This window comes from Schistocerca cancellata, chromosome 2 (genome assembly GCF_023864275.1).
Source record: "Schistocerca cancellata isolate TAMUIC-IGC-003103 chromosome 2, iqSchCanc2.1, whole genome shotgun sequence".
Lineage (NCBI taxonomy): Eukaryota > Metazoa > Arthropoda > Insecta > Orthoptera > Acrididae > Schistocerca > Schistocerca cancellata.
In genome coordinates, this window is record NC_064627.1 from 580,129,755 (window position 1) to 580,155,972 (window position 26,218).

The following is a 26,218-nucleotide window of genomic DNA, read 5'->3' on the forward strand; positions in this document are numbered from 1 at the left end:
TTGTCATTTCTTGTTAATTTTGGATGTAGAGTAATGGGGTAAGGGAGGAGGATTGGTTGTGATGTCTTGTGCAGGAAGGTTTCTTCGTTTGGATTATGATCTTCATTGTGTTTGTTAATGTAACAATTTGGGAGGGTGAGAGCTGACTTGGGTAGTACATGTTTCATTCATGGCACTCATTGTTTTTTAATAATTTGTTGATTAATGATTTTGGTTATTGCATACTGTGTTAGTTTGAATTTTTTGCATTCTCATTGGATTTCCTCTCTTTCTTTTATTCTTCTTGTCAGCTTCAATCTTTCACTCTTCTGCAAGTTCATATGCACTTTCCTTATTAGTAGAGCATTCTTTCCATTTTGATGTATTTGCACTGTGGTACTTGTGCTGTGTTGTTTTTCAGTTATACCTAACTAGCAAGTTGCTTTTTTTAAATTCTTGTAGTTAAGAAATCTCACATTGACAGCTCTTCATACTAATACTAAGATTTGTTATTTTTGAGCTGTTATGGCTTGCATGAGTTACATGAATTCTGGTTACTGATTCCAAGGTTTGTATTTTTCCACATTTTCATTACTGTCACGGTGATGTTTCTTCAGATTTTTATTTTTGGAGATGTTGCCTGTACTATTTTGGACATTATGATCCTTGTAATGGAGATTTACATTTGTAGCGTATAGATGAACTCTAGTTGTTAATTCCAAGATTGCCAACTTGCCCATTTTTTTCCAACATGCGTGCGCAGTGGTTTGTTTCAGCATTTCTATTTCCTCTTTCTACTTCAGTAACAAAGTATTTACTTATGACAGTAGTGCAGAAAACAACAGCAAAAATAGAAACCTGCTAAATACCATTGTACATACCTACTGCAGAAATGCTGGAAATAATGAGTCTTGGAATCAGTAAGTAGAATTAAACTATATAACTTAATTCTAGTTATCAGTTCCAAAATCTGGTATTTTTTGTAGTTGCAGTAATCAGGAAAGCAACAGAAAAATGTAACTATTAAATGAAACCACTGCTCATGCCTTCTGTAAAAATGCTAACATTAATGAACCAGTATATTTGTTCAGTGCATTCTTTTAAAATTTTCATACGCGATGTCACTCTGTCAATACCACATTCCTTTGTTATTTCACTGTCACTAAGTATGGAATGCTAATTTGTTAAGGATTTATGGTACTACTGCAAAAATGTGTTAAATCGACAACTAGAATTGACCAATGCAGGTTTCATATTTATTGCACTCCCACAGTAGTACAGAAAAGATACCATACAGTTAAATCTTGATGATTTAGCAATACATAAGTAATGATAATGACACATAATAACTGAATGTGAAACTGACAGTAAAAGCTATACCATATATATCAGAATTCTCAGAGAATGTACAGTACACACCTACTGCTACAATGGTAGTTCAGAAAGTAAACCAAAAACAGAAATCCCATAACAAACCACTGCATACCTCTAATGTGAAATAGTGGAAATAATGAACCATGGAATTGATAACTATAATTTACCTATATAGCGTAATTCTAGTTATCATTTCCAAGATACATTTTGCATTTTTAGTAAGCATTTAGCATGCATTATTTTATAATTTCCATTTGTGGTATCTATTAACTATCAACTCCACTTCTTGTTAATGTGTGTTATGTTATTTGGTTTGGATTCTTACATCATCAAGTGTTTCACTGTATGGTGTCTCTCTTTCTACTAATTGAAAAATGTGATAACTAACAAATTTTCAATTCAGTTACTACAATTTCGTTTAGTGACTCACTGGTTTCTTATTTTTTGCATTCACTCACTACATGCAGTAGTAAATGTAGAAATACTATGAAAAGCCAGTCCACACACCTACTCCAAAAGTACTTATAATTATTTATCATGGAATGATTGAAATTAGCAACTAGAGTTAAGCCATATAGGTCAATTCTAGTTACCAATTCCAACCAATCAATAGTTCATTACATGTCTCTCTGAACTAGTGTGAGCAAGTAACGGATATTGGAATTTGAAACTAGAATTTAGCTAATTAATTCCAGTGACTGATTCCAACCATTCCATAGATCAATTTTCTACTTTTTCACAGTAGTTCAGAGATTGTAAAGTGTGTTCACTGAAATGTGATAGGATTTATGCACTTATGACTGCACTCTGAAGTAACTCAAAAAGGCAATGAATATTGGGATCAGTAACTAGAATTAATGTATGTAATTCAAGTGTAGTTACCATTACTATATTGATTACTTTTTGTGACTTTTTGTTACTTGTGAACTGGCTTTTTTTTTTAAAGAATTTCTATCCCAGTTTTTCCACATTTTATGCTAATGTTTCATATATGACACTATTTATTTCGTTTTCCCATTGTCACATTTTGGGATCTACCCACTCAGAACTCCCACATTTCCATTGAGTCCTATTACACTCAGTAATTATTATTAAAAATTTATGCTATTTCATAATGTTATGACTTCATCAAGCTCTATACTGTAATTGAATATGAAGATTCTCTGTGTTCTCTGTGCTTTTCTTAGTTGAGTAAATTATTACAATAATTTATTTCAGACATGTATATTTATCTCTCTCTCTCTCTCTCTCTCTCTCTCTCTCTCTCTCTCAATATCTTCATTTCATTTTGATACAATTAATGGGTAAGTAAATAATCACATGAACTGTGCTTGTAATTTTAATGCATGCTAAACCCCTTTGTTTATGAATAGCATGTGTTGCTTTCAAAGATTGCCTGTATGTAGTGTCCTTGCCTCAGGCATGACGACATTGCACAAACCTGACACTGGAATTGAGCACTAGAATTTAACCAAAAAACCAAGACGGAATATGTATATGTGCATAAATCACTAATCATGAGATATAATGTGTGCTCGTCAGTGGCATTTCTATGGAAATTGGTTGTAAGTTCATTGTACAATGAACTTTGCACACACTGTATTCTGCACCATATATTTTTTTCATTTAAGGATTTTTCTTATTTACATTTGTATCATAAAAGCTACTTATTATTTATTTTCCTTGGTAAAAATATGATCATTTTATGAATGTTACTGATCATGCATAATTTTTGTCTAATTGTTTCAGAGATGTCTTCAGACAAGGAAAGAGTGAAGGTATTAGATGGTGGGTTTGCAACTCAGCTCAGCACTAATGTCTCTGCTCCCGTTGATGGAAACCCTTTATGGAGTTCAGCATTTTTGAAAACAGACCCAGAAGCTGTTGTTATGACACACTGCGACTTTCTTAGAGGTTTTATCTTAATAATTTTTTTGTGTTGGAAAATTATTCAATATTTAATTTGTTTGTTTAATATAATATGTTCCTAAAATGTCTGAGTAATGCATGGATCCTCAAGTTATTACATATATAATACTTACACATTTTCCCTAGTTACTCATCAAAATTTTAATTTTAAAACAAATCCTTCCTTGTTTAGCTGGAGCACAGATCATAACTACAAACACATACCAGGCAAGCATTGGTGGTTTTATGAAATATTTGGGGCTTACTGAGGAAGAAAGCATTGACCTCATAAAGAAGGCAGTTGATTTGGCAAAGGATGCAGTAGCCATTTTTATGGAAGAGCGTACTGATCAAACAGGTATTAAAATGTTTTTCACACTTTGTTTCACATTCCGTTCTGCTGATTCAAGTTGTGTTGTGTCAAGTTACCACAGCTGTCTTTGAGTATGTGGATGCAGCAGTCTCCCATATTAACAGAATTATAGATGTTACTAAGTGGAAAGTGGTCAGTGATGTGCTTTCCAGTGACCACTTCCCACTCAGAATACACTGAACAGATTAAGTGATGCCCAAAGAAAGTACCTGAAATGGATGCCCAACAAGGCTATTGTGAAACTGTGTAGTCCACTGGCCATGTTTCAACATCATGGTACCATACAAAAGTCCCATTATGACAGTGATGCAGCAAGCAATGATGCATCCATTCCAGTTTTAAGGGGCCATCAACTAAGACTGCCTGTCCCTCAGCGGAGTGAGGAGGACCACTCTGCATCAGGAACAGGCATGTGAATGTGGAGAGGTTCAGACACCAATTAACTGCATTAAAGCTGCCTTTGGTAGTGATGATTTTAAGTGGGTGCCTCTTAATAGAGGATGAAAGAATTGACTGTCAGTCATTCAAAAAAGTACATGATAGTGAGGGAGACCATCAGAAGGATTTGTGAATGGTGCCTCATTACAGGGATGACACACAATAAAAGTCTCCAGCCAAGACTAGAGGACATAGCTCAGACAATAACCAAATGTTTTTCAGAAGTAATCACTATTGTCAGTCCCTAACAACCATTCTATCACCACAGAAACATCACAACAATGAATAATGCTGCAAAGGTTGTTTTCCATGTAGAATCTGGATTTGGCAGGGTTCTTGATTGAAGATGTGGCTCCCAGTCACAATAAGATGCATTAAACCATGTTCTCTCACCTCACAGGGAAAATAAAGAGAGCCTCCACTCATTGTTCAACTGTATCCAGAACACAGGACAGTTTCCTTTATCATGGAAGGAAACTATTCTGATCCCTCTTCTGAAGCCTGGAAAATCATTACTTGTCTAATATTTGATAACCTAGTCAAACAATAGAAAATCTAGGATGAAATGGAACAAGTGTGTTCTGTATTTGTGTGTGTGTGTGGGGGGGGGGGGGGGGTCTATTTCTGATGAAGGCATTGTTGGCTGAAAGCACACTTTCTGACAGTCTTTTTATTGTGCCTATCTGTGACTTGACATGTCTACTGTATGGTGAGGAACAGCTATACTTTTCATAATATTGTTATATTTGATAGCCAAGTGTTGTCCTTGCAAGCTTCTTAGGACATTGGATCAAATGACAAACTAGTGTCTTTTTGAGCTCTCAAATACATATAGTACAAATTCAGGAGATATCAATTCACTATTGATAACCTAATCTTCCTCTAAGCAGCAATAAAGTAGGCCTTTGTGCACCAGAAACACCATCATGGGTATCTTTTTCAGTCTGAAGAAGGCTTATTATATTACTTGGAGGCATCATATGTATGGATAGCAACAACTTCTGTAATCCCACCAGATGTGTCAGCAGATCACTCTGCGTAATTATGCATATGCCTGTTGAGGCCACTAGATGTGGCATGGAAGTATATGTCTGCCAGCACAACATCACATGTCAAATCTGTGAAAATTCTCTGCCTTGACTGTGTACATATCTTTTGCATTGCTATGGACACTGTTATTCTTTATTATATGAATTCTATAACACAGTAGTTCATGTAAATGTGTTTAATGTATTGATGTGTACAATAAATCTTACAGATTCAGTAACATACCACCAGCAAATTGCTCTGCTAACATGTTATGGGCCCTGTCTATATAATTCAGCATAATATTTAAAAAATTCCAGATCATTGGCTAGTGGAAATTGGCAGCAGTGCGTGACAATTTTGAACCACATAATAGCTAATACAGTGAGTTCTGTAAATACAATTTCGCTGTCTCTGATTGAGAAATTAATGGGAAGAAAAAACTATAGCACATGGCAACTTGCTATGCAAACATATCTAGAACACAAACAATTGAGGGATTGCATCAATGACACGATAACAGATGTAACTAAACTTTGCACAGTAAAAGCCAAAATTATACTCTTCGTTCATCCATCAATATATGTTATAAATATAATAGAGGGAAACATTCCACGTGGGAATGCCCTCTTTCCTGACGAGGCAACCATTGGTTGCGAAAGCTAGATTTTTGTGTGTATGTTTGTGTTTGTTTGTGTGTCTATCGACCTGCCAGCGATTTTGTTTGGTAAATATAATATATGTTATAAGATACATCTACAGCTAAATAAGCGTGGAAAAAGCTAAAGCAAGAAGAAGATTCAGTCCTCTTCCAACAAATAGACTTACTGAAGACACTGCTGACAACCAGACTTGAAAACTGTTCATCAGTCGAAGAATATGTGTCAAAATTAATTTCCACATCACAAAAATTAAATGGCTTTGAAGTTGAATGAGAATGGATTGGGTGTATCTTACTTTCAGGATTACCAGATGAATATAAACCTATGATTATGAGTTTAGAAAATTCAAACTTGCCAATCATAGGAGACTCCATAAAAAATAAATTACCTCAATAAATAAATGATGACACCTGTAATAAACCATTGACAAGTGATGCTGCTCTTCAGATCACCAAGAAAAAGAGTAATGTTATATTCCAAAAGGTCCAAGGTGTTACAGCCATAAGAAGAACGGGCATCTGGCAAAAAATTCTCGCAGTAAGAGCAAAAACGATGCAAAAACTTTGGCCAAAACAGGAGCTACCAGACGTTCTTTTCAAATGCAGCTGCATTTAAAGATGCATGGACAAAATGATATGTAGACTCAGACATGTCAGCACCCAGGTCCACATGTCCATGTGACAAAAATAAGTGTAAACAGTGATAGGCTTGCAAGTTGTAATAGCAAATAATGGCAACTTACCTGTAAAAGGAATAGGATCTTCATTTGTAGGTGTTCTCAAGGGCAACAAGAAAGGTAAAACTAAAGTAGAGGATATCCTGTATTGACCCCAGCTAAGAACAAATCTACTATCTGTTAGTGAAATAGTAGAAAAGGTCATTCGATTTTATTTAACAAACAATGTTGTCATATTTGACACGTCCAAAAAAGGCAAATGATATGTACTGACCAGACCAACAAAATGACTTAATTTTTCAAGCAAAATCAGTACTGCAGTCAAATAGTGCAGGCTTATGGCATAAAAAAATGGATCATTTGCATTCTGAAGCTATGCACAAACTTCACAAAGGTCTGGCTAGTGCAATTTCATTTGAGGGAGCAGTTGATACTCCTTGTGTTTTAAGCTTAGAGGGAAAGCAAAAAAAAAAAAGAAGAAGACTTTCTTTTTCATGATCTGACTTGAGAGCTCTGGAAATTCTCGAGCTAGTTCACTCAGTTGGAGGAGCCAGATACTTCCTTACTTTAATTGATGACTATTCCAGGAAAGTATTTGTATATACTTTCAGAGATAAAGTACCACAGCTGATTTCAGACTCTAAAAATCTAGTTGAATGACAAACTGGCAAAAGGATCTGCTCTCTACGCACAGGTAATGGCACGAAATATGTGAACGATAAACTGATGAACTTTTTCAGACACGTAGGGGTCCGACATCAGATTACAGTGCCATATATACCAGAACAAAATGTTGTAGCAGAATGTTATAACTGTACGATAGTAGTAAACGCAAGACTCCTGCTCTACGAAGCAAATTTTCCAAATAAATTCTGGGCAGAAGCAGTCTCCACTGGCACTAAAAAGCTTGGACAAACAAGAAGCCGGATCTTCAAAATCTCAAAATATTTGGAAGCAAGGCCTGTGTTCATATCCTGAAAGACAACCAATGAAAATGGGACAAAAGAAGTATTGAATGTATCTTGGTAGTATACTGTGAAGCATCAAAAGTGTACAGGCTTTTTTAACCTAATTGCCAAATAATGATAAAAATGAGGGACATTATTTTTGACAAATGTACTTTTAATCAATATAAAGAAGAAACTGAGTTGCAGGAATGAAATCAGTTGTTTCTTCCACTGACAGAATAGAAGCAAAATGAATAACGACTGAAGAATTTGAACCCGAACCTGAGAATATCACATCAAGTAATAGTTCACAGAATACTAGTTGCAACAAGGAACCAAGCCCAGATAGTGCAAATAATGATAAAGAAAAACTGCAGCAACTTGAATCAATAAAAAAGTCATCCAAAATTTGGAAGCCAAAGAAGCTACATGACTTTGTAATTGTAACTTTTCAGTCTAAACAGTCATTCAGTACCATTCCTTTGTCACTGGAGGAGGTAATGATGTCAGGCAGTACTGAAAGCTGGCTGAAAATAGTAAAAGAAGAGTTAAAATTGCACAAAGAGAACCACATGTGAAAGCCTTAAATGTTCCAGGAGTCATAAATGGGTATCCTATGTGTGTGCAGTGATGAAGAGCAAAACTTAAATTAAAATGAAATTATCTGAAACAGAGTGTGAGAAAATCAAAGAACATATAGAATAGGGACCAGCTGAATGAGTTAGTGCAGCTGTATTAAATCATATGGCCAATAATCTGTATAGATGAGTGTTTTTCTGCAGTGAAAAATGTCATTGTTTAAATCACTGCCACCTCAGTAAATGTGTCATGTCCGTGGCACACTCTCCCTTATTTCATGATGATACAAAATGAGCTGCTCTTCTTTGAACTTTTTCGATGCCCTCTGTCAATCCTATGTGGTGCAGATCTCACACTGCACGGCAGTACTCCAGAAGAGGGCAGACAAGCATAATGTAAGCAGTCTCTTTAGTAGAGCTGTTCCATTTTCTAAGTGTTGTGCCAGTAAATACAGTATTTGGTTTGCAACATTTTTCTGTGATTTTTCAAATTTAAGTTATTCATAATTGTAATCCCTAAGTATTTGGTTGAGTTTACAGCCTTCAGATTTGGTAATTTATCATGTAACTGAAATTTAGCATATTCCTTTTAGTATTCATGTGGATCACTTCACACTTTTCATTATTTAGAGACAATGACCACTTTTTGCACCATAGAGAAACCTTGTCTCAATCATTTTGTACTTTGTTTTGATTGTCTGATAACTTAACAAGATGGTAAATGACAGCATCATCAGGAAACAATCTAAGAGGACTGCTCAGATTGTTTTCTAAATTGTCTATGCAGATCAGGAACAACAGAGGGCCTATATCACATTCCTTGGGGAATACCAGATGTTACTTCTGTTTTACTCGATGACTTTCCATCAGTTATTACAAACTGTTACCTTTCTGACAGGAAATCATGAATCCAGTCACACAGTTGACATGGTACTCCATAGACACACAATTTAATTATAAGTCATGTTTCAGGTACAGTGTCGAAAGCCTTCTGGAAATCTAAAAATATGGAGGCAATTTGATATCCCCTGTTGATAGCACTCATTACCTGGGGGGGAGGGAGGGAGGGATAAAGAGCTTGTTGCGTTTCATAAGAATGACATTTTCTGAATCCGTATTGGCTATTTGCCAATAAATCATTTTCTTCGAGGTGAGTCATAATGTTTGAACACAGTATATGTTCCAAAATCCTATTGCAAATTGATGTTAGAGATACGGGTCTGTAATTCAGTGGATTACTCCTATTTCCTTTCTTGGGTATTAGTGTGACTTGTGCAGCTTTCCACTCTTTAGGTTTGGATCTTTCTACGAGTGAGCAGTTGTATATGGCTGATACATATGGAGTTATTGTATCAGCATACTCTGAAAGGAATCTGACTGGTATATAATGTGGATCAGAGGCCTTGCCTTTCCCAAGTGTTTTAAGCTACTTTGCTACACCAAGGATATTTACTTCTAAGTCACTCATGTTGGCAGTTGTTCTTGATTCAAGTCATGGAATATTTACTTTGTCTTCTTTTGCGAAGGAATTTTGAAGACCATGTTTAGTAACTCTGCTTTAGTGGCACTTTAATTGGTAACATCACCATTGTTAGCACTCAGTGAAGGTATTGATTGCATCTTACTATTGGTGTACTTTATATGTGATCAGAATCTCTCTGAGTTTTTGTCAGATTTTGAGACAGAGTTTCTGATTTAAAATTGTTAAAAGCATATTGCACTGAAGTTCTTGCTAAGTTTCAAGCTTCTGTAAAACTTTGCCAATACTGGAGATTTTGAATTCTCTAAAAATTAGCACATTTTTTCATTGATTTTATAACGGTGTTCTGATCTGTTTTGTGTACCATGGGGTATGAGTACCACCTCTTATTAGTTTATTTAGTATGTCTCTCTCAATTAACATCATTTAATATTTCTTTGAATTTAAACCACATCTGGTCTACTCTTATATAGTCAAATTGGTATGAATGGGGACTCTCTCTTAGGAAGGTATCCAATGAATTTTTATTTGCTTTTTTAAGTAGATGTGTTTTGCCTTTATTTTTTGGTGGATTTGGATGCTGCTGTTGTTCAGTTTAGCTACAACAATGTTATCCCTGTATTTGTCAAGATGCTCCCTATTTGGTCAGGATTATTTGTTGATAAGAGATCAAGTATGTTTTCACAGCCATTTACTCTCTGAGTCGGCTCCTGAACTAGTTGTTCAAGATAATTTTCTGAGAAGGCATTCGGCTCTATTTTGGATGGTGCTTTATGCCTATCACCAACTTTTCATGTATTTTCGCCAACATGTTGGGGCTACATTGAAGTCACCACCAACTAAAATTGTATGAGTGGAGTACGTATTCGAAATGACACTCAAGTTTTTTTTAACTGTTCAGCAACTGTATCATCTGACTCAGGGTGTTGGTAAGAGGAACCAATTATTAATTTATTCAAATTCTCAAATATGATCTCTACCTATAGCAACTCATAAGAACTACGTACTTCAGTTTCAGTGCAAGATAAACTACTTCTGACATCAATAAATAACCCACCAGTAACTGCATTTAATCTATGATAGAGCACTTGCATGCAAAAGACAAAGGTCCAGAGTTCGAGTCTCGGTCCAGCACACAGTTTTAATCTGCCAGGAAGTTTCATATCAGTGCACAGTCCACTGCAGAGTGAAAATCTCATTCTGTATTTAATTTATACTTTCCAAACACACTTAGACCCTTTGTAAAAATTGTGGCTGAACTTATTTCTGGCTTTAGCCAGCTTTCCATACCTATAACAATTTGAGATTCAGTGCTTTTTATTAGTGCTCAGAGCTCTGGTTCTTTTCCGACACAACTCAAACAGTTTACAGCTGCAATATTGATTTTTGTCATCTCTACCCTCTTCCTGCTTTGATCCTGCACCCCTGGAGCCCTTTCTGGACTTTCTTCAGACCCTCCAACCTTAAAAAGACTGCCCAATCCCCTCCACACAGTCCCCGCTATGAGTGCAGCTGCTTCCTCTATGTAGTGGATTCCTGACCTATTTAGCAGAACCCAGAAACCCACCACCCTATATCCAAAGCCAAGGAATCTGCAACCTACATGGTTGCAGAACCATCTGAACCAGATTTCAGACCTCCCGCTTGGCTCTGTATCAAAGCACTGCAGCCAGTTCTGTTGATGAGGCTTATAAGCAAGATTGACAGTCTTTACTACTTGAGCTACCTGGCCAAAACCGGGGACAGTCTCTTCCAATCCAAAGCAACATACATTGTTGGTACCAACATGAGCCACCACCTACAGTTGGCTGCACCTGTGTTCTTCGTGGCATGCAGAAGCTTCCGTTCCACATCTGGAATGACTGCTCCCAGTACGCACATGGAATGCACACTAGATTCCTTCTCCTCCTTGGCTGCCCTATCTCTAAGGGGCCTTATTAAGTGCATGATGTTGGAGTTCCCAACTACCAGTAATCCCACCCTAAATGAATACACAGACCATGTGGGCCAAGAGGATTCTTTTGGAACAGGGAAAATGACTTCAACTGGCTCAAGGATTTCAACAGCCACAGATAGCACCTGAAATCTTTTCATCTGACAAATTAGGGAGGTCCTTGGAAAATCTTTCACTACTGGCCACACCTTGGAATGACCTCCCAATCGACAATGGGTGAGGGATCAACCTCAGTGCAGGCAATGCCAGGGGCAGCCACAGTAACGGGCCAATTGTGGGACATGTAGGTCATGCTGCACGTCCCTCAGATCACACCATTCAGCCACCCACAGTGATGCATATGAGCAACAGCCTTAAGCTGTGTGATTGAAACCAACACTGCCTGGAGATGTGAGCAAAAGGTCACCAACTCAGTTCACATGTGAACACAGCAATAACAATTACTGCTCACTCTAGCTGAATAAACACTTTATTTACTTTAGGATCCACTACCTCAGAAAGTAATTCCCATGACACAATAAGAAGTGAAGATACCTAAAATAAGCCAACACTGTTGTCTTTAGGTCAATACAATATGCTTACAAGGGCAAAACATGATTAACTGAGCTTCTTGATGGGTTTTATCTTTGTGTTGACTCCAACTGGAGTCCAAGAAATTTTTAAGTTGTTTTCACTTAGTGTATGGCCATTAAAATCTATTTCTGGTGCTAACAGGTCGTAATTGCTTGTTTGAAATCCCATAAAAGGCGTCTTTATGACACTAAATCAAACAATGGAAAATCCAGGCTGTCAGATACTTCCATTTACAAACCATGCCACAGTGATCCCATTCCAGTAATCCAGCAGGATCTCCAGTCACTACTCAAATCCTTAAGCCCATCCCACAACCTCTCCCCAGAGTCTATCTCTTTACTTACCCCTACCACTCCCCACACTCCTACCTTCTACATACTTCCAAAGTCCATAAACCTAAACACCCAAGATGCCCCATTGTTGCCAATTACTGTGCCCCCACTGAGAGAATCTCTGCTCTTGTAGACCAACACCTTCAACCTATTACCCGGTACCTATCCTCCTATATAAAAGATACCAACCATTTCCACAACCGACTCTCCACAGTTCCTGTCCCTTTACCACACAGTGCCCTGCTCGTCACTATTGTTCCACCTCCCTGTACACTAACATTCCTAATGCCCATGGCCTTACTGCTGTCGAACACTACCTTTCCAGACGCCCTATGTATTCCAAAACAACAACCTCCTTCCTAGTCTCCATGACCAACTAAATCCTCAACCACAATTACTTCTCCTTTGAAGGCATTACCTACAAACAAATCTGTGGTACAACTATGGGAACACGCATGGCTCCATCCTATGCTAACCTATTCATGGGCCATCTAGAGGAATCCTTCCTAAAAACCCAGAATCCTAAACCCCTCACCTGGTTCACATACATTGATGACATCTTTGCTATCTGGATTGAAGGTGAGGACACCTTATTCACATTCCTCTAGAACCTCAACACCTTCTCCCCCATTTGCTTCACCTGGTCCTACTCAACCCAACAAGCCACCTTCCTAGATGTTGACCTTCACCTCAGAGATGGCTACATTAGTACCTCCATCCATATCAAACCTACTAACCATCAGCAATACCTCCACTTTGACAGCTGCCACCCATTCCATACCAAGAAGTCCCTTCCGTACAACCTAGCCACCCGTGGTCGTCGCATCTGCAGTGATGAGCAGTCCGTCTCAAAATATACCAAGGGTCTCACTGAAACCTTCACTAACCGTAATTGTCCTCCCATCCTTGTACAAAAACAAATCTCCCGTGCCTTATCTTTCCAGTCTCCCACCAACTCTCAAAGTCCCACAGTCTGGCCACAGAGGAGCATTCCCCTTGTAACTCAGTACCATCCGGGACTGGAGCAACTGAATTACATTCTCCACCAGGGTTTTGATTACCTCTCATCATGCACTGAAATGAGAAATGTCCTGCCCACTATCCTTCCCACCCCTCCTACCATGGTATTACACCGTCCACCGAACCTACACAATATACTCATCCGTCCTTACACAACCCCCAATCCCTTACCTCATGACTCATACCCCTGTAATAGACCTAGATGCAAGACCTGTCCCATACATCCTCCTACCACCACCTACTCCAGTCCGGCCACTAACATCACCTATCCCATCAAAGGCAGGGCTACCTGTGAAACCAGTCTTGTGATTTACAAGCTAAGCTGCAACCTCTGTGCTGCATTCTATGTAGGCATGACAACCAACAAGCTGTCTCCAGAATGAGATTTTCACTCTGCAGCGGAGTGTGCGCTGATATGAAATGGTTCGCAGGAGAGCTTCTGTAAGTTTGGAAGGTAGGAGACGAGGTACGGGCAGAAGTAAAGCTGTGAGGATGGGACGTGAGTCGTGCTTGGGTAGCTCAGTTGGTAGAGCACTTGCCCGCGAAAGGCAAAGGTCCCGAGTTCGAGTCTCGGTCCGCAACACAGTTTTAATCTGCCAGGAAGTTTCAACAAGCTGTCTGTCTGCATGAATGGCCACCGACAAACTGTGGCTAAGAAACAAGTGGACCACCCTGTTGCTGAACATGCTGCCAAACATGATATCCCTCATCTTAATGACTGCTTCACAGCATGTGCCATATGGATCCCTCCCGCCAACACCAGCTTTTCTGAACTGTGCAGGTGGGAACTTTCCCTGCAATACATTCTACGTTTCCATAACCCTCCTGGCCTCGACCTTCGTTAGTCACTGTCCTCACCCATACAGCCCCCTCCCTGTTCCCATTCCAACACTACACAGCTGTCATTTCACCGCCACACCCAGTCTTTTAATTTCTCTTTATTTCTCTCCTTTCCGCTACTTACCCTCTCCCCCTCCACACCTTCTCTCCTGCCCTCCGTCTAAACTGCAACACTTGACTGTCCACCACTCCCACCATACTATCCCTCCCCCTCCCTGCCTCAGCCTCCTCCTTACCCCCATCCAGTCCCCACTCCCATCATGCACTGGTGCTGCTGTTCGCAGTGTTGTCTCAGTGCTCTGAGACTGCTGGTGTGTGTGTGTGTGTGTGTGTGTGTGTGTGTGTGTGTGTGTGTGTGTGTGTGTGTGTGCGCATGCACATGTGTGGGTGTGTCTACTGCTGACAAAGACCTTAATGGCCTAAAGCTTTAGTTGTGTGAATCTTTTTATTGTGCCTATTGCGACTCAGCATCTCCTCTTTATGAGATTGAAACTTAAACTACTCTCTGTGAACTGCTTGGAGGCCTTTCCAGTTATCATCTGAACTGTATCTCCCAAATTTTGTTTGGTCACTTACTTCGTATGCTTGTGTCATCAGCAAACATTACAGATATTGACCCACCCTTCCAAGTCATTGGAATATAATTAATGTGGGTTTCTCTGTAGTGCTGAATGCAAGTACTGTATACTAAATGTGCTTTGTTTTAAGCAACACTTACTCATTCCTGTAGCTGAGAATATAGGTCATTCTACTGTCTCCTCTTAGTATGGTGAGCTGCTTCATTGCTATATTGGAAATAGCTGTTTGAACACCAACAATGTCTAACTGTGTGTCTGTTCACCATTCACTTGTTAACTCCATGTGTTGTATTATGTACCCTGTTACTATTTCCTTTATTTGTCCAACACTTACTTATCATTTCCTGACAAGGTCTCCTGTTTTTTGGAGTTCCTGTTTTGCAAATCACTAAAATGTGTATCAAAGTTTTTATTCGTAGCCCATGGCCTCTTTTCATCAAAGAACAGAGGCTTGGTCACAGTAGTCTATATGTAAGCTTTCACCCACATTCCAAACTACAGTTCATAGATATTATCAGTCATATGTTAATTAAGCAGTCATCATCTGTTTCATTTGGGAGTGGGGGAAGGAGGGGGCAGACTTAACACACAGATAAATACAAGGAGGTTAAGAGTTGTGACTATGTGTCTAGTATACATCCCAAGTTCCTGCTTTGATTTAAATACATCTTCATTATTATACATTCTTTATTTGAACAGTCAGTAATACATCAATAGTGTGTATCCAGTAATTCAGAACAGATGAAATGTGTAAATATTGAAACTGTTTATTTGACAAGCATTTCAAACCTGTCAGTTTTAGTTCTCACTCGCACCTGTCACAATACCATTTTCATTACGGTTTGTGTCATACTGGATTTTTCCCATCAAAGCATGAAAATTTGGTTGGAACTTCGTATGTGGCAACTACTGGTTCTTATTATTCACCCCCAATTGTTACCTTTCATCATTTGAACAACTCTCTACTGGAACACTACTTCCTTAATGACTCCTTATCACAATCTTTTCATCCAAATTATTAATACATACTCTTCCTCTCATCACATTTCCCCTTGTGTACTCATTGTTGACAATAACCTCATATTTTATATTTGTTACTAGTCCATATAAGACTCCTCCTCTAACTCTGAACAACTTGTGATTCTTACTTACTCCACACAACTCAAATTGCTCACTGACTACATGAAAATGCATGTGAATTTGAATGAATAACCACACACTGCCAATACTAAAATGCCATATGCCTGCTGCAAAGTTAAAAAAAAACTTTATCTCTGTAGATATGGTGTGCTTAGGAAGAGACAGGGACTGAAACTGAGGGTAGTGAAGCAAAAGAGAAATGCTTAAATTTCAAAAGTTCCTTAACAAATAAAATACTGAGGTTATTGCCCCAATTTAATTCTCTTATAACTACAAGGATGAGTGTTGTAGATATTAATGTCAGTGGTGTTGAAAACAGCAGAAATCACTAAAACTGAACAACGCTACAGGGCCCATCAGCATCCTCATAAGATTCTGTACCAGATTTGTGGCTATATTAGGCCCCATTTTAACCATTTATCTAATGTAGAATGCTCATACAAAACACTGTGTCCAGTAGTTGAGAGAAAACATACATCACACCTGTCTACAAGAAGGGTAGCAGAAGTGATCCACAAAACTATCAACCAATATCCTTGACATTCATTAGCTCAAATGTAGTGAGGTATCTCAAACAGAATGACCACGTCAGCATGGAATCTGAAAACATCAGTAATGTGAAACCCAGTTTCCACTTTTCTCACATAACATTCTGAAACTCGTGGGTCAAGGCATTCATGTTTGATGCAGAATTTCTCGATTTCCAAAAAGCATTTAACAAAGTACCACACCTATGCTTATTATCAAAAAGTATGAATGAATGGTGTGTCAAGCAAAATTTATGACTGGATTGATATTTCTTGGTAGGGAGGACACAGAATGTTATCTTGGAAGGAAGGTCATTGCCAGATGTAGAAGTAATTTGTCCCAAGGAGGGCCATTGCTCTTCATATTGTATGTTAATGACCTTGCAGACAATATTAATAGTAACCTCAGACTTTTGACAGATGGTACAGATATCTATAATGTACTGTCTGAAGAAAGCTGCACAAGTATTCACTCGGATATTGATAAGATTTCAAAGTGGTGCAAAGATTGGTAACATACCTCAAATGTTCAGGAATGTAAAATTGTGTACTTCACCAAACGAAAAATCAAAGTATCCTATGACTAGAGTTATCAGTGAGTAACAATTGTAATTGGTCAACTCACATAAATACGAGGGTCATCCACAAAGTAAGTTCCATTTGTATTTCTATCCATGGCTATGATCGCATGCGCGGCAATTACTCTGACCCAAGGAGAAGACATGTAAACCATTTTCAGATCGCTGCTACTGATGTGTGATTTGTAGTGCTTCTTTATGTCAGCGGTAATTGAAAATGCTGCTGCGTGTGAAATCAGATCTGTGATTAGTTTTCTAAATGCAAAGAAAGTTAAACCAAAGGAAATTCATCAGCAAATCTGTGAGGTTCATGGACAAAGTGCTATGAGTGATTCAATGGTTAGAAGATGGGTCAGATTGTTCAATGAAGGATGTGATCAAGTGCATGATGAAGAACGAAGTGGATGCCCGTCTGTGGTTACTGATGAACTGGTTCACACAATTGAAGAGAAGATTAAGCACAACACTTAGTGCCCTTGCTATGGAAGTTCTGCAAATCTCACAATCACTAATACATGGAATTGTTACTGAAAAACTGAAATTTAGAAAACTTTGCTCACATTGGGTGCCCAAAATTCTTACTGAACAACACAAAAACCAATGGATGGGCAATGCACTTCAGTTTTTGACATGCTACAGTGAAGAAGGCAATGGTTTTCTTCCTCGGATAGCCATGGGGGATGAAACTTGGGTATGGTACAACACACCTAAAACAAAGTGGCAATCAATGGAATGGAGGCACACATCATCCCCAATGAAGGTTAAGCCTAAGCAGATCTTGACACCTTGAAAAGTCATGTGCACCATTTTTTGGGACAGAAAAGGCATTTTGCTGATTGATTTCTTACCACAAGGCCAAACAATCAATGCACATGGTAACTGCGAGACCATTAAGAAATTGTGCTGCGCAATACAGATCAAACACCAAGGATTACTGTCAAAAGGTGTTGTTTTTTTCCATGCTAATGCCCGACCTTACATGGTGAATGTGACCAAACAACTCTTAAGAGAATTTCACTGGGATGCTTTTGATCACCCTCCGTACAGCCCGGGCCTCTTTCCTAGCGACTAGTGGTATTTAAACATCCCTTTTTCCTGTCCTCCATATGTGAATGGAATGATTAGAATCCCTGCGAATAAGTATGATGGGAAGTACCCTCTGTCAAGCACTTCACAGTAGTTAGAAGAATTTGAATGTTAAAGAGCAACAATATCTGTATGGCAACATCTCAACATGGACTGGCAAAGTTGCTCAGTGATGCCTGGGCCATGTCAAATAGCTGCACATGAGTTATAGGTGTGCTGTTCTGTATCACTGACATTGTTAACCAGGTAATGTGCACGACACTTTTCATGTGTCCACACAACAGATTTAGGTCAGATGATTGCGCAAGTCAATGCAATGCAGTTCGGTGACTTATCCTCTTTCTTGGGAAGGTCTCAACAGCAGGCAGATATTCTAATTAAAGTGCATTAGGATCATCATGCATGAACCACATAACATAAACAGCTGCTAGGAGCATATGTTTCAGTAGTGCAGGCTGTATGTCCCAACATAAAATGCAAGTGTGCTGGTCCATGTAATTGTAAAGGTAGTATGCATAGGGCAGTCAGATGACCGTGAGCAACACCACACAATGAGTCAAAAATCCGTCTTGATGATTTGCAGCTGTATCACAGGGATTATCACCTCAGTGTTGTATAATTTCGTGATGTCTTTTTTTATTTTTTTATTTTATTTTATTTTATTTTCAAAATATGACCTCTAAAGTGAACTAAGTGCTTTTGGACAGGAATACATGGTACCCCATTTTGTGCAGTGTCAGAGTCTTGTTAACAGTGCAGTGTAAAAAAATCTCTTCATAAAGTCAGTTGGTCTTGCTTTGACCATAGAATCCAAAATTTGTTTATATATGTAGAAAAATTCTGTAGTTTGATTTGGGATAGAATTCCATTGGCTAGATTATGTTTTCTTTATCATTTGCTTATGGCTGAATTGAAAACTGATTTATTTATTTTTTTGGAAAATTTAACTTAGATAATGTTAATTAGAACTGAATGCAGTATTATCATTCTGTGGATTTCTTTGTATTATTATTTGGCATTGAATTATTGTTCTAAATGCAGGTATAGTGAAGCCATTAATAGCTGCATCTGTTGGTCCATATGGAGCATCATTACACGATGGTTCAGAATACAGTGGATCATATGTAGAGACAGTGAGCAAGAAACAGATGATGGACTGGCATAGATCACGAATGCAAGTACTTGTTAATGCTGGGGTTGATTTTCTTGCCATAGAAACAATTCCTGCTCAAGATGAAGCTGAAGCATTGGCAGATCTCTTGAAGGAATTCCCTACACAGAAAGCATGGATTTCATTTTCATGCAAGGTTAGTAATTCTGATAATAACTGTCATTTCAAAGTTTACCATTTACTTTTGCATTACAAAAACATTCGCTTACTTTTGTAAGAAAAAGACGAAAGTAGAAATAATATCTCTTCCAAGGGTCCTCAAGTGCAAGTATGAACAATTGAGACATGGTAGCATCCAGTAAGTTATTATGCACATTGAAATGGAAAACATTTGATGAAAACTGACTAGAATTATTTTTCCTCTTTTCAACATTCACTTTCCTGTTATTATTTACTTTGTTTGTTCTGGATGAAATTTCTACGTAATTTCTGAATTGGCCCATTTTATCTTGTTTCAATGATTAAAGAACCCCTGGTTGTGACAGTTTTAGTCATGTTTTGTATCCTTTTATTTGTGGCCATGTCTGTTGCTGTCTATTAACCCTGCTGTTCTCCTTAAAAATAGTATACATTCTTGGTACTATGGGTTGTAATGACACATTGAGCAAAACTCTACAAGATTGTGTTATGGAAATATTATTACATGGCATTTAATATAATTAAATTCTTGTTTGACACAAATAAAGCATTATTAGTTATGTAGTATTGGTATTGATCAAAATTCAAGCAAACAAATATAGATATATCTCTTTTAAACACAAAGAATATTTTGCAAAAATATAAGCAAATATCAGTGTATTGTTTTCCTTACAGCATGAATCAAAATACAATAAAATCACAAATTTTAAATTTTGTTTCCTTACATCATGGTTCAAAATACAACAAAACCACAATGGTTAAATTTATTTTCAACAGAAAATATCAAAATATAAATAAATAAGAAAATATTTATTTCTTTACAACATTGATCAAAATGCAAAAAAGTAACAATGGGCAAGCTTATTTTGAACACAAAGCATTGAACAAAATACAAGGAAGTGGTAGTGGATAGGTTAGTTTTCAACACAAAACACTATTCAGAGTACAAACAATGTGTGTGTGTGTGTTTGTGTGTGTGTGTGTGTGTGTGTGTGTGTGTGTGTGTGTGTGTGTGTTTTTTTTTTGTACATCTGGAAAATGATGTTTTTGTTCAGCGCTAATTGTTCATCAGAATACAAATAAATAATAGTAGACTAACTATTATTGGATGCAGAACACAAATAATACATTACTTCTTGAAGTCTGAGCAATAATATAGCATACAATTACTGGCCAATGATTGGTTTTTCTTGCACATGTATGTGGCAGTAATCCCATCAAGCATGTTAACTGCACCTTTTGTGGTATTGTAGTCCAATATCATTTTTGGCTTTTTACCTTCTGTGTTGCTTATCATTCTACATTGTAATCATTAATGCAACATCCTTATTTTCTTTTGATTGTGGGATACTACTGTTGTATCTTTTGTGAATTAGAATTATGAGTTGTGAATATCTTGGCATGATAACTTAGGCAGTTCCAACCTGTTTTTTCTAACTCTACCCAACACCATGACGTTCCTGGTGAGAAGTGCTTGGCACCAAGTGTAGGATGTAAAAAATGTAATGTTCTGTTCTCTTAGCTCATATGTCAGATCCATGACAACATACAAACTTGGTTTTTCTCATGTGCTATATCAGGTGGTTTTCCTGTGTAGATCTGTGTTGTCAGAGCATACAAACTAGTACTGTCACAGAGTGTCCACATCTTTATCCCATACTTGGTGCATTCTTGGAATATATAGTTTGAACAGATAGCAACCTGTAAGACCTACCAGTTGCTCATCAAAATTACATTTGAACCAGGATTATATAATTTTGAAGTATTTCCACCCACTGTTCCCTTAAGTCCCTTATAGGTGCCACTTTGTTGTTTGCTCTTTGCACCCATTGATCAGACTTATCATCAGAATATAACATTCGAGTGTTGTGAAAGAAAATCTTTAGTGACAGTGCTGTACCTGATTCTGGATTCCATAAGCTGCCTGTTGATTCACCATATGATTTACAAAGAGCAGAAGGCAATAAACACCAATATGTGCTTCATATGTAATTTCATCTAAATCTGCCCATTTGTCACCACGGACTCTTTGGCACTCAATGTTAGTCATTTGCAACATAATCCTGTTGAGAGTTCTGTTCATAATTACTCAAAAAGCAGATTTGATATCATGTGCTCTGGACATAGCACATCTGGTTGGACCAGGCAATTCTTTCATTGTGTTTGCACTGAGTGCTCTTCCATGATCTGGAAGGGGTACCAAACTCCAATTGATGTTCTTGTCTTTTGATTGAACTACTTCTATAGTTTTCAGATTGTCGGTACTAAACCCGTTGTGTGTAGAACAGTCGTCATATTCTGATGTAGGGTGAATGCTGTCTTCACTAGTATGGTTTTCTTTTTCTGAAATTTCCTCCCCAATATCAAATGTGTTGTCTACTGCTTGTAATTCTCATTCAGTTAGGTTATATTTTGCCATGATAAAAATTCATCACTATTTACTGCAAGAGCTAAAAATATAATGTCTTTCTTCAACAGTCAGTTGGATATAACTTATTTCTTGCTCTTTAACATTTACATCTTCAACAACACAGTGTCTATTGTTGCAAAAGCAAGCAGAGACCTCTGTTGTTGCGTCATTGATATGTGCATGGATTTGGATATAGTGGAACACGAAACTCAATGAAAGAAATGTAGGAATGAGTATTAAAACCAATCTGGTCATTATGGCACATGAAATGTAAGTGTAACAATTTCAAGTGTAAGAAAACAGAATAATATTGTTTCAACAATTCAAGGTATCATGGAAAGTAGTTACGAACAGAAACAAATACATAAATTTACGAGTACCAGACATTACATTTACTTAGTAATAGAAAGTTAAATTTATTGTCGGGTCATATTGACCCTACAACAACATCAGCGGTAAGTAGAAATTTTTTGTACTTAGTTGATTATATTGTTGTTCCCATTGTATGTGTGTTGAGGTGGCTTGAAAACCAATTGTGCTCTTTTGAAGCCTGTGTATAAAATTATGGAAACATATATATAAAAACAAAGATGATGTGACTTACCAAACAAAAGCGCTGGCATGTCGATAGACACACAAACAAACACAAACATACACACAAAATTCTAGCTTTCGCAACCAACGGTTGCCTCTTTCCTGACGAGGCAACCGTTGGTTGCGAAAGCTAGAATTTTGTGTGTATGTTTGTGTTTGTTTGTGTGTCTATCGACGTGCCAGCGCTTTCGTTTGGTAAGTCACATCATCTTTGTTTTTAGATATATTTTTCCCACGTGGAATGTTTCCCTGTATTATATTCAAATTATGGAAACAAATTGACAGACTACTTTGTTTTACCGTAACTTGAAAATTAAAGGAAAGTGCTAATCCTTCAATAAACATCACAGCAAAATCCTCTCCCAGACCTCTAAAAAATGTAATTTCATGTAAAGGTTACCAGTGCCACAGACATATTTTCTTTATGACACAGGTACTGAATAGATAATAGAAAAATTAAATCTAAAATGTTACTTTCTGGTTACCAAATTTCTTTCACAGAGAAAAACCAAGGAATATTGTCATTCAGTTGCCTTAATAGTGCAGAGCTTAATAATCTATTCTAGTGATACTCAAAAGAAGCTGAAGTTTCTAAAAACTCATCATGGTGTGATGGATGGCAATATTGATAATACCTTCAGCTGCTTCTATTTAGTTGCAACTGGTTTTGGTCATACAGTCCACATCTTCAGACCCCTCTACAACTCATAGTGGTTGTATTTTCAATGGGAAGGCACCATCATATTTATATTGAAAGGTCCAGAATCATCTTGGTCCATGAAACTGAATCTTTCATCTCTGGGGTATTCAGTTTCATGGACACTAATGGTTCTGGACCTTATACTAGAAGTATGATGGTGTTGTACAGTTGAAAACATTATCACCAACATTAGTCACAAATAAATAAAAATTCAAAACAAAGAAGTGAAGGCGTTATCAATATTGCCATAAATATATGGCTGTTGTCCCAATACCCATCAGGAGATGGATATATGGAAATTTGTTTGGTGGAGTCTCTGTCAAGTTTTATATATAATTTTCAGTGAATTTCCTTCATTCATAACCATAATTCAGCACAGCTCCCTTGAGCAGAGAACTGTTCCCAGCGAGAGCACAGATACCACATATTTACAAGGTAAGAGAGCAAAAGTAATAGCCAAAGCAAACTATTTTGTAGCACTACAGCAGAATTATAGAATATGTTCTGCTTCAAAGCATGAAGACGTACATGAAACAAAATTATCTTGTGTATAACAGCTAGCATGAATTCTGAAGACAATAAGCAATTGAAACCAAATTGTGCAAGATTTGTTAGTGGAGTGAATACTTCATAACGAGTTAATTGCAACCCTAGATGGAAAGTAATCAACAAAGACAGAAGTAGCTTCAGGTGTGACTCAAAGAAGTGTGGTGGGGCCATTACTGTTGATGAATGTATTAATGAATTAGTATGTTGTATCTGTTACAGCTCTTTTTTTTTTCTAATAATGTAATTATCTATTACGACATATTGCAGATACAAATTATAGAAATAGTTTGCATTAGGTTCATACTTACTTCATAACTGACAAAGGGTGCTAACTACCTCCTAATATAGAGAAATGTAACATACTAGAAGATAAATGAATCAGAACTGGCATCAGTCAGTTATTTGTGAGTAACACAAATACCTTGGAAAGAAGCAATTGTATAGGCCAGTTGTAGGTAGACAAGTGATGGACTCTACGTTATTGGCAGGATATTACTAAAAGAAGCAAACAGAGCACCTGGCCGCAGCAAAAGCTAACTTGGCCCCAAGATTGAGTGAATCTATGTTCCCATTCAAAATAGTGTGCAATGTTACCTCACAGTGCAAGCACAGAAAGAGAACAAGAAAATGCCTCCATGGAAGGCCTCAACACCTTGCTGTTAATGTCACTAAATTTACTAATGATGGGAATCAGAAAGGAGTCAACATTAACAAAAGAACAGAAGATAGAAAATGCAAGCAAAATAATGAAGCCAAATAAGTTGAATGTGTGCAAATTACAGTAGAAGTGATAGGATGCTGAGTGAAGTGGCGTGTAATTATGTTACCCAAAGAAGAAGAAGCAAAATGCATATGATAAATATCTGATTGATAATATGGATAAATGTGTTATCAGGTAACAGTGTCCACGATATTAAGAAGAATACAGTGAAATGAGGACTAATGTCAAACAAAATTGCCCTTCTATGTTTTGATTGTTGCAATATGTGGGGCACTGCCATGGAGATGTACAGTATGCGACAGTAATCCACTTGTAAGATAAGCTATTACTTACTATCTCCCCCTCCCTATTCCCTACATTTTAGATTAGTTTTAGGATGAAGTCTACAAATATTCAACTCTTACAGAAAATATACTAACTACTGGAGTGGGGGGGGGGGGGGGGGGATGACAAAATAAGGTTTTTGAATTTGAAGGAGTAAACAACAACACAATCAAATGGCAGAGTGTTCATTTCAAAATTAAAGGAAGTTGTACCAGGATTGGATGTGATGGGCTGGGATACCTGCTTTTGAACTAGGCTAATTACGTCCATTGCAGGCTGAGGTTATAATGGTGTTGTACTGCTGTGCAGAGTCTGCATCCGAACAAATCTTTTTGCCTTGAATGCCAAGGCTGCATGGGAGGGTACATTTGACATGGAAAGGATGGCAGCTGTCAGATTTTAAGGACTGTAGTTTCTTAGTATGTTTAATATGGACAGAAGTGTATAGATGGCTTTTGGTGAGGATGAGATCTGTTGCAACCGCAACCAGAACAGTCGTGGGGTGGCTGAGAATGTGCAGTGGGACCAAACAGAGAGCAGCCCGCGAACAAACAAATGAACAGAGAGGATGGACACGAAACAATGACAGACGATCAAGAGAGACGTTACGACGACAACACGCAAGAAGCAACCGGCTGACAGAGACAACCGAATGAATCAAAGACATCCACTAGTAATGGAAACAAAGAATGGTAAACATGCTGTCTGTTGTCGACGTGATATGTCAAGGTGCACACAATGATTGGACTCACTGGCTGAGCGAGAGGCAGGCACTTAAATATATGATTGGGGCACTGCTGTTGGGTGCTGGGACCACGTGTTCCACTGTGGCACCCTCACATTAAACGTGGGCCAGGAGGCGCCACCACAGCTTACAGCGCAGTGGTGCAGAGACCTCTAGGGGTCTTCGACATCCATGCCGTCTGGCGCGTATTCCAAATCCGCGGCGTGCGGTAACAGATCAACATCAAGGAAAGTGGCACAGGACTCGGAGTAGGACCATGTGAAATGTAATTGGGAAAAAGTATTTAAAGATTTTAACAGGTCAGCCTGACCATGAGTCCATATGGCAAAGATGTCATCAATGTATCTAAACCAAACCAGGGGCTGAAGGCTTGTGAATCTGAGGAAAGCCCCCTCCAAGGAAGCGTATTCCAAATCCGCGGCGTGCGGTAACAGATCAACATCAAGGAAAGTGGCACAGGACTCGGAGTAGGACCATGTGAAATGTAATTGGGAAAAAGTATTTAAAGATTTTAACAGGTCAGCCTGACCATGAGTCCATATGGCAAAGATGTCATCAATGTATCTAAACCAAACCAGGGGCTGAAGGCTTGTGAATCTGAGGAAAGCCCCCTCCAAGGAAGCCATGAAAAGGTTGTCATAGGAAGGAGCCATCCTGATTCACATGGCCATACCCCTGATCTGTTTGTATGTCTGCCCCTCAAAGGTGAAGTAGTTGTTGGTAAATATGAAATTGGTTAAGGTGAGCAGAAATGACATCATAGGTTTGGAATCATGGTGGAACTGGAATGGGCATGG

The 26,218-nt window shown here is 38.0% G+C and overlaps 1 protein-coding gene across 8 annotated transcripts in view; it reads left to right on the plus strand.

Moving 5' to 3' along the window:
* Nucleotides 1-26,218, plus strand: part of LOC126146981 (uncharacterized) — a 148,478-nt gene that overhangs the window by 63,214 nt on the left and 59,046 nt on the right. For all 8 annotated transcript variants that reach the window (XM_049915660.1, XM_049915659.1, XM_049915657.1 and 5 more), the window contains 3 exons: nucleotides 3,103-3,267; nucleotides 3,455-3,619; nucleotides 19,111-19,376. In XM_049915660.1, coding sequence (XP_049771617.1) covers nucleotides 3,105-3,267; nucleotides 3,455-3,619; nucleotides 19,111-19,376 — 594 coding nt within the window. In that variant the 5' untranslated portion in view covers nucleotides 3,103-3,104. The remainder of the gene's footprint in view (nucleotides 1-3,102; nucleotides 3,268-3,454; nucleotides 3,620-19,110; nucleotides 19,377-26,218) is intronic.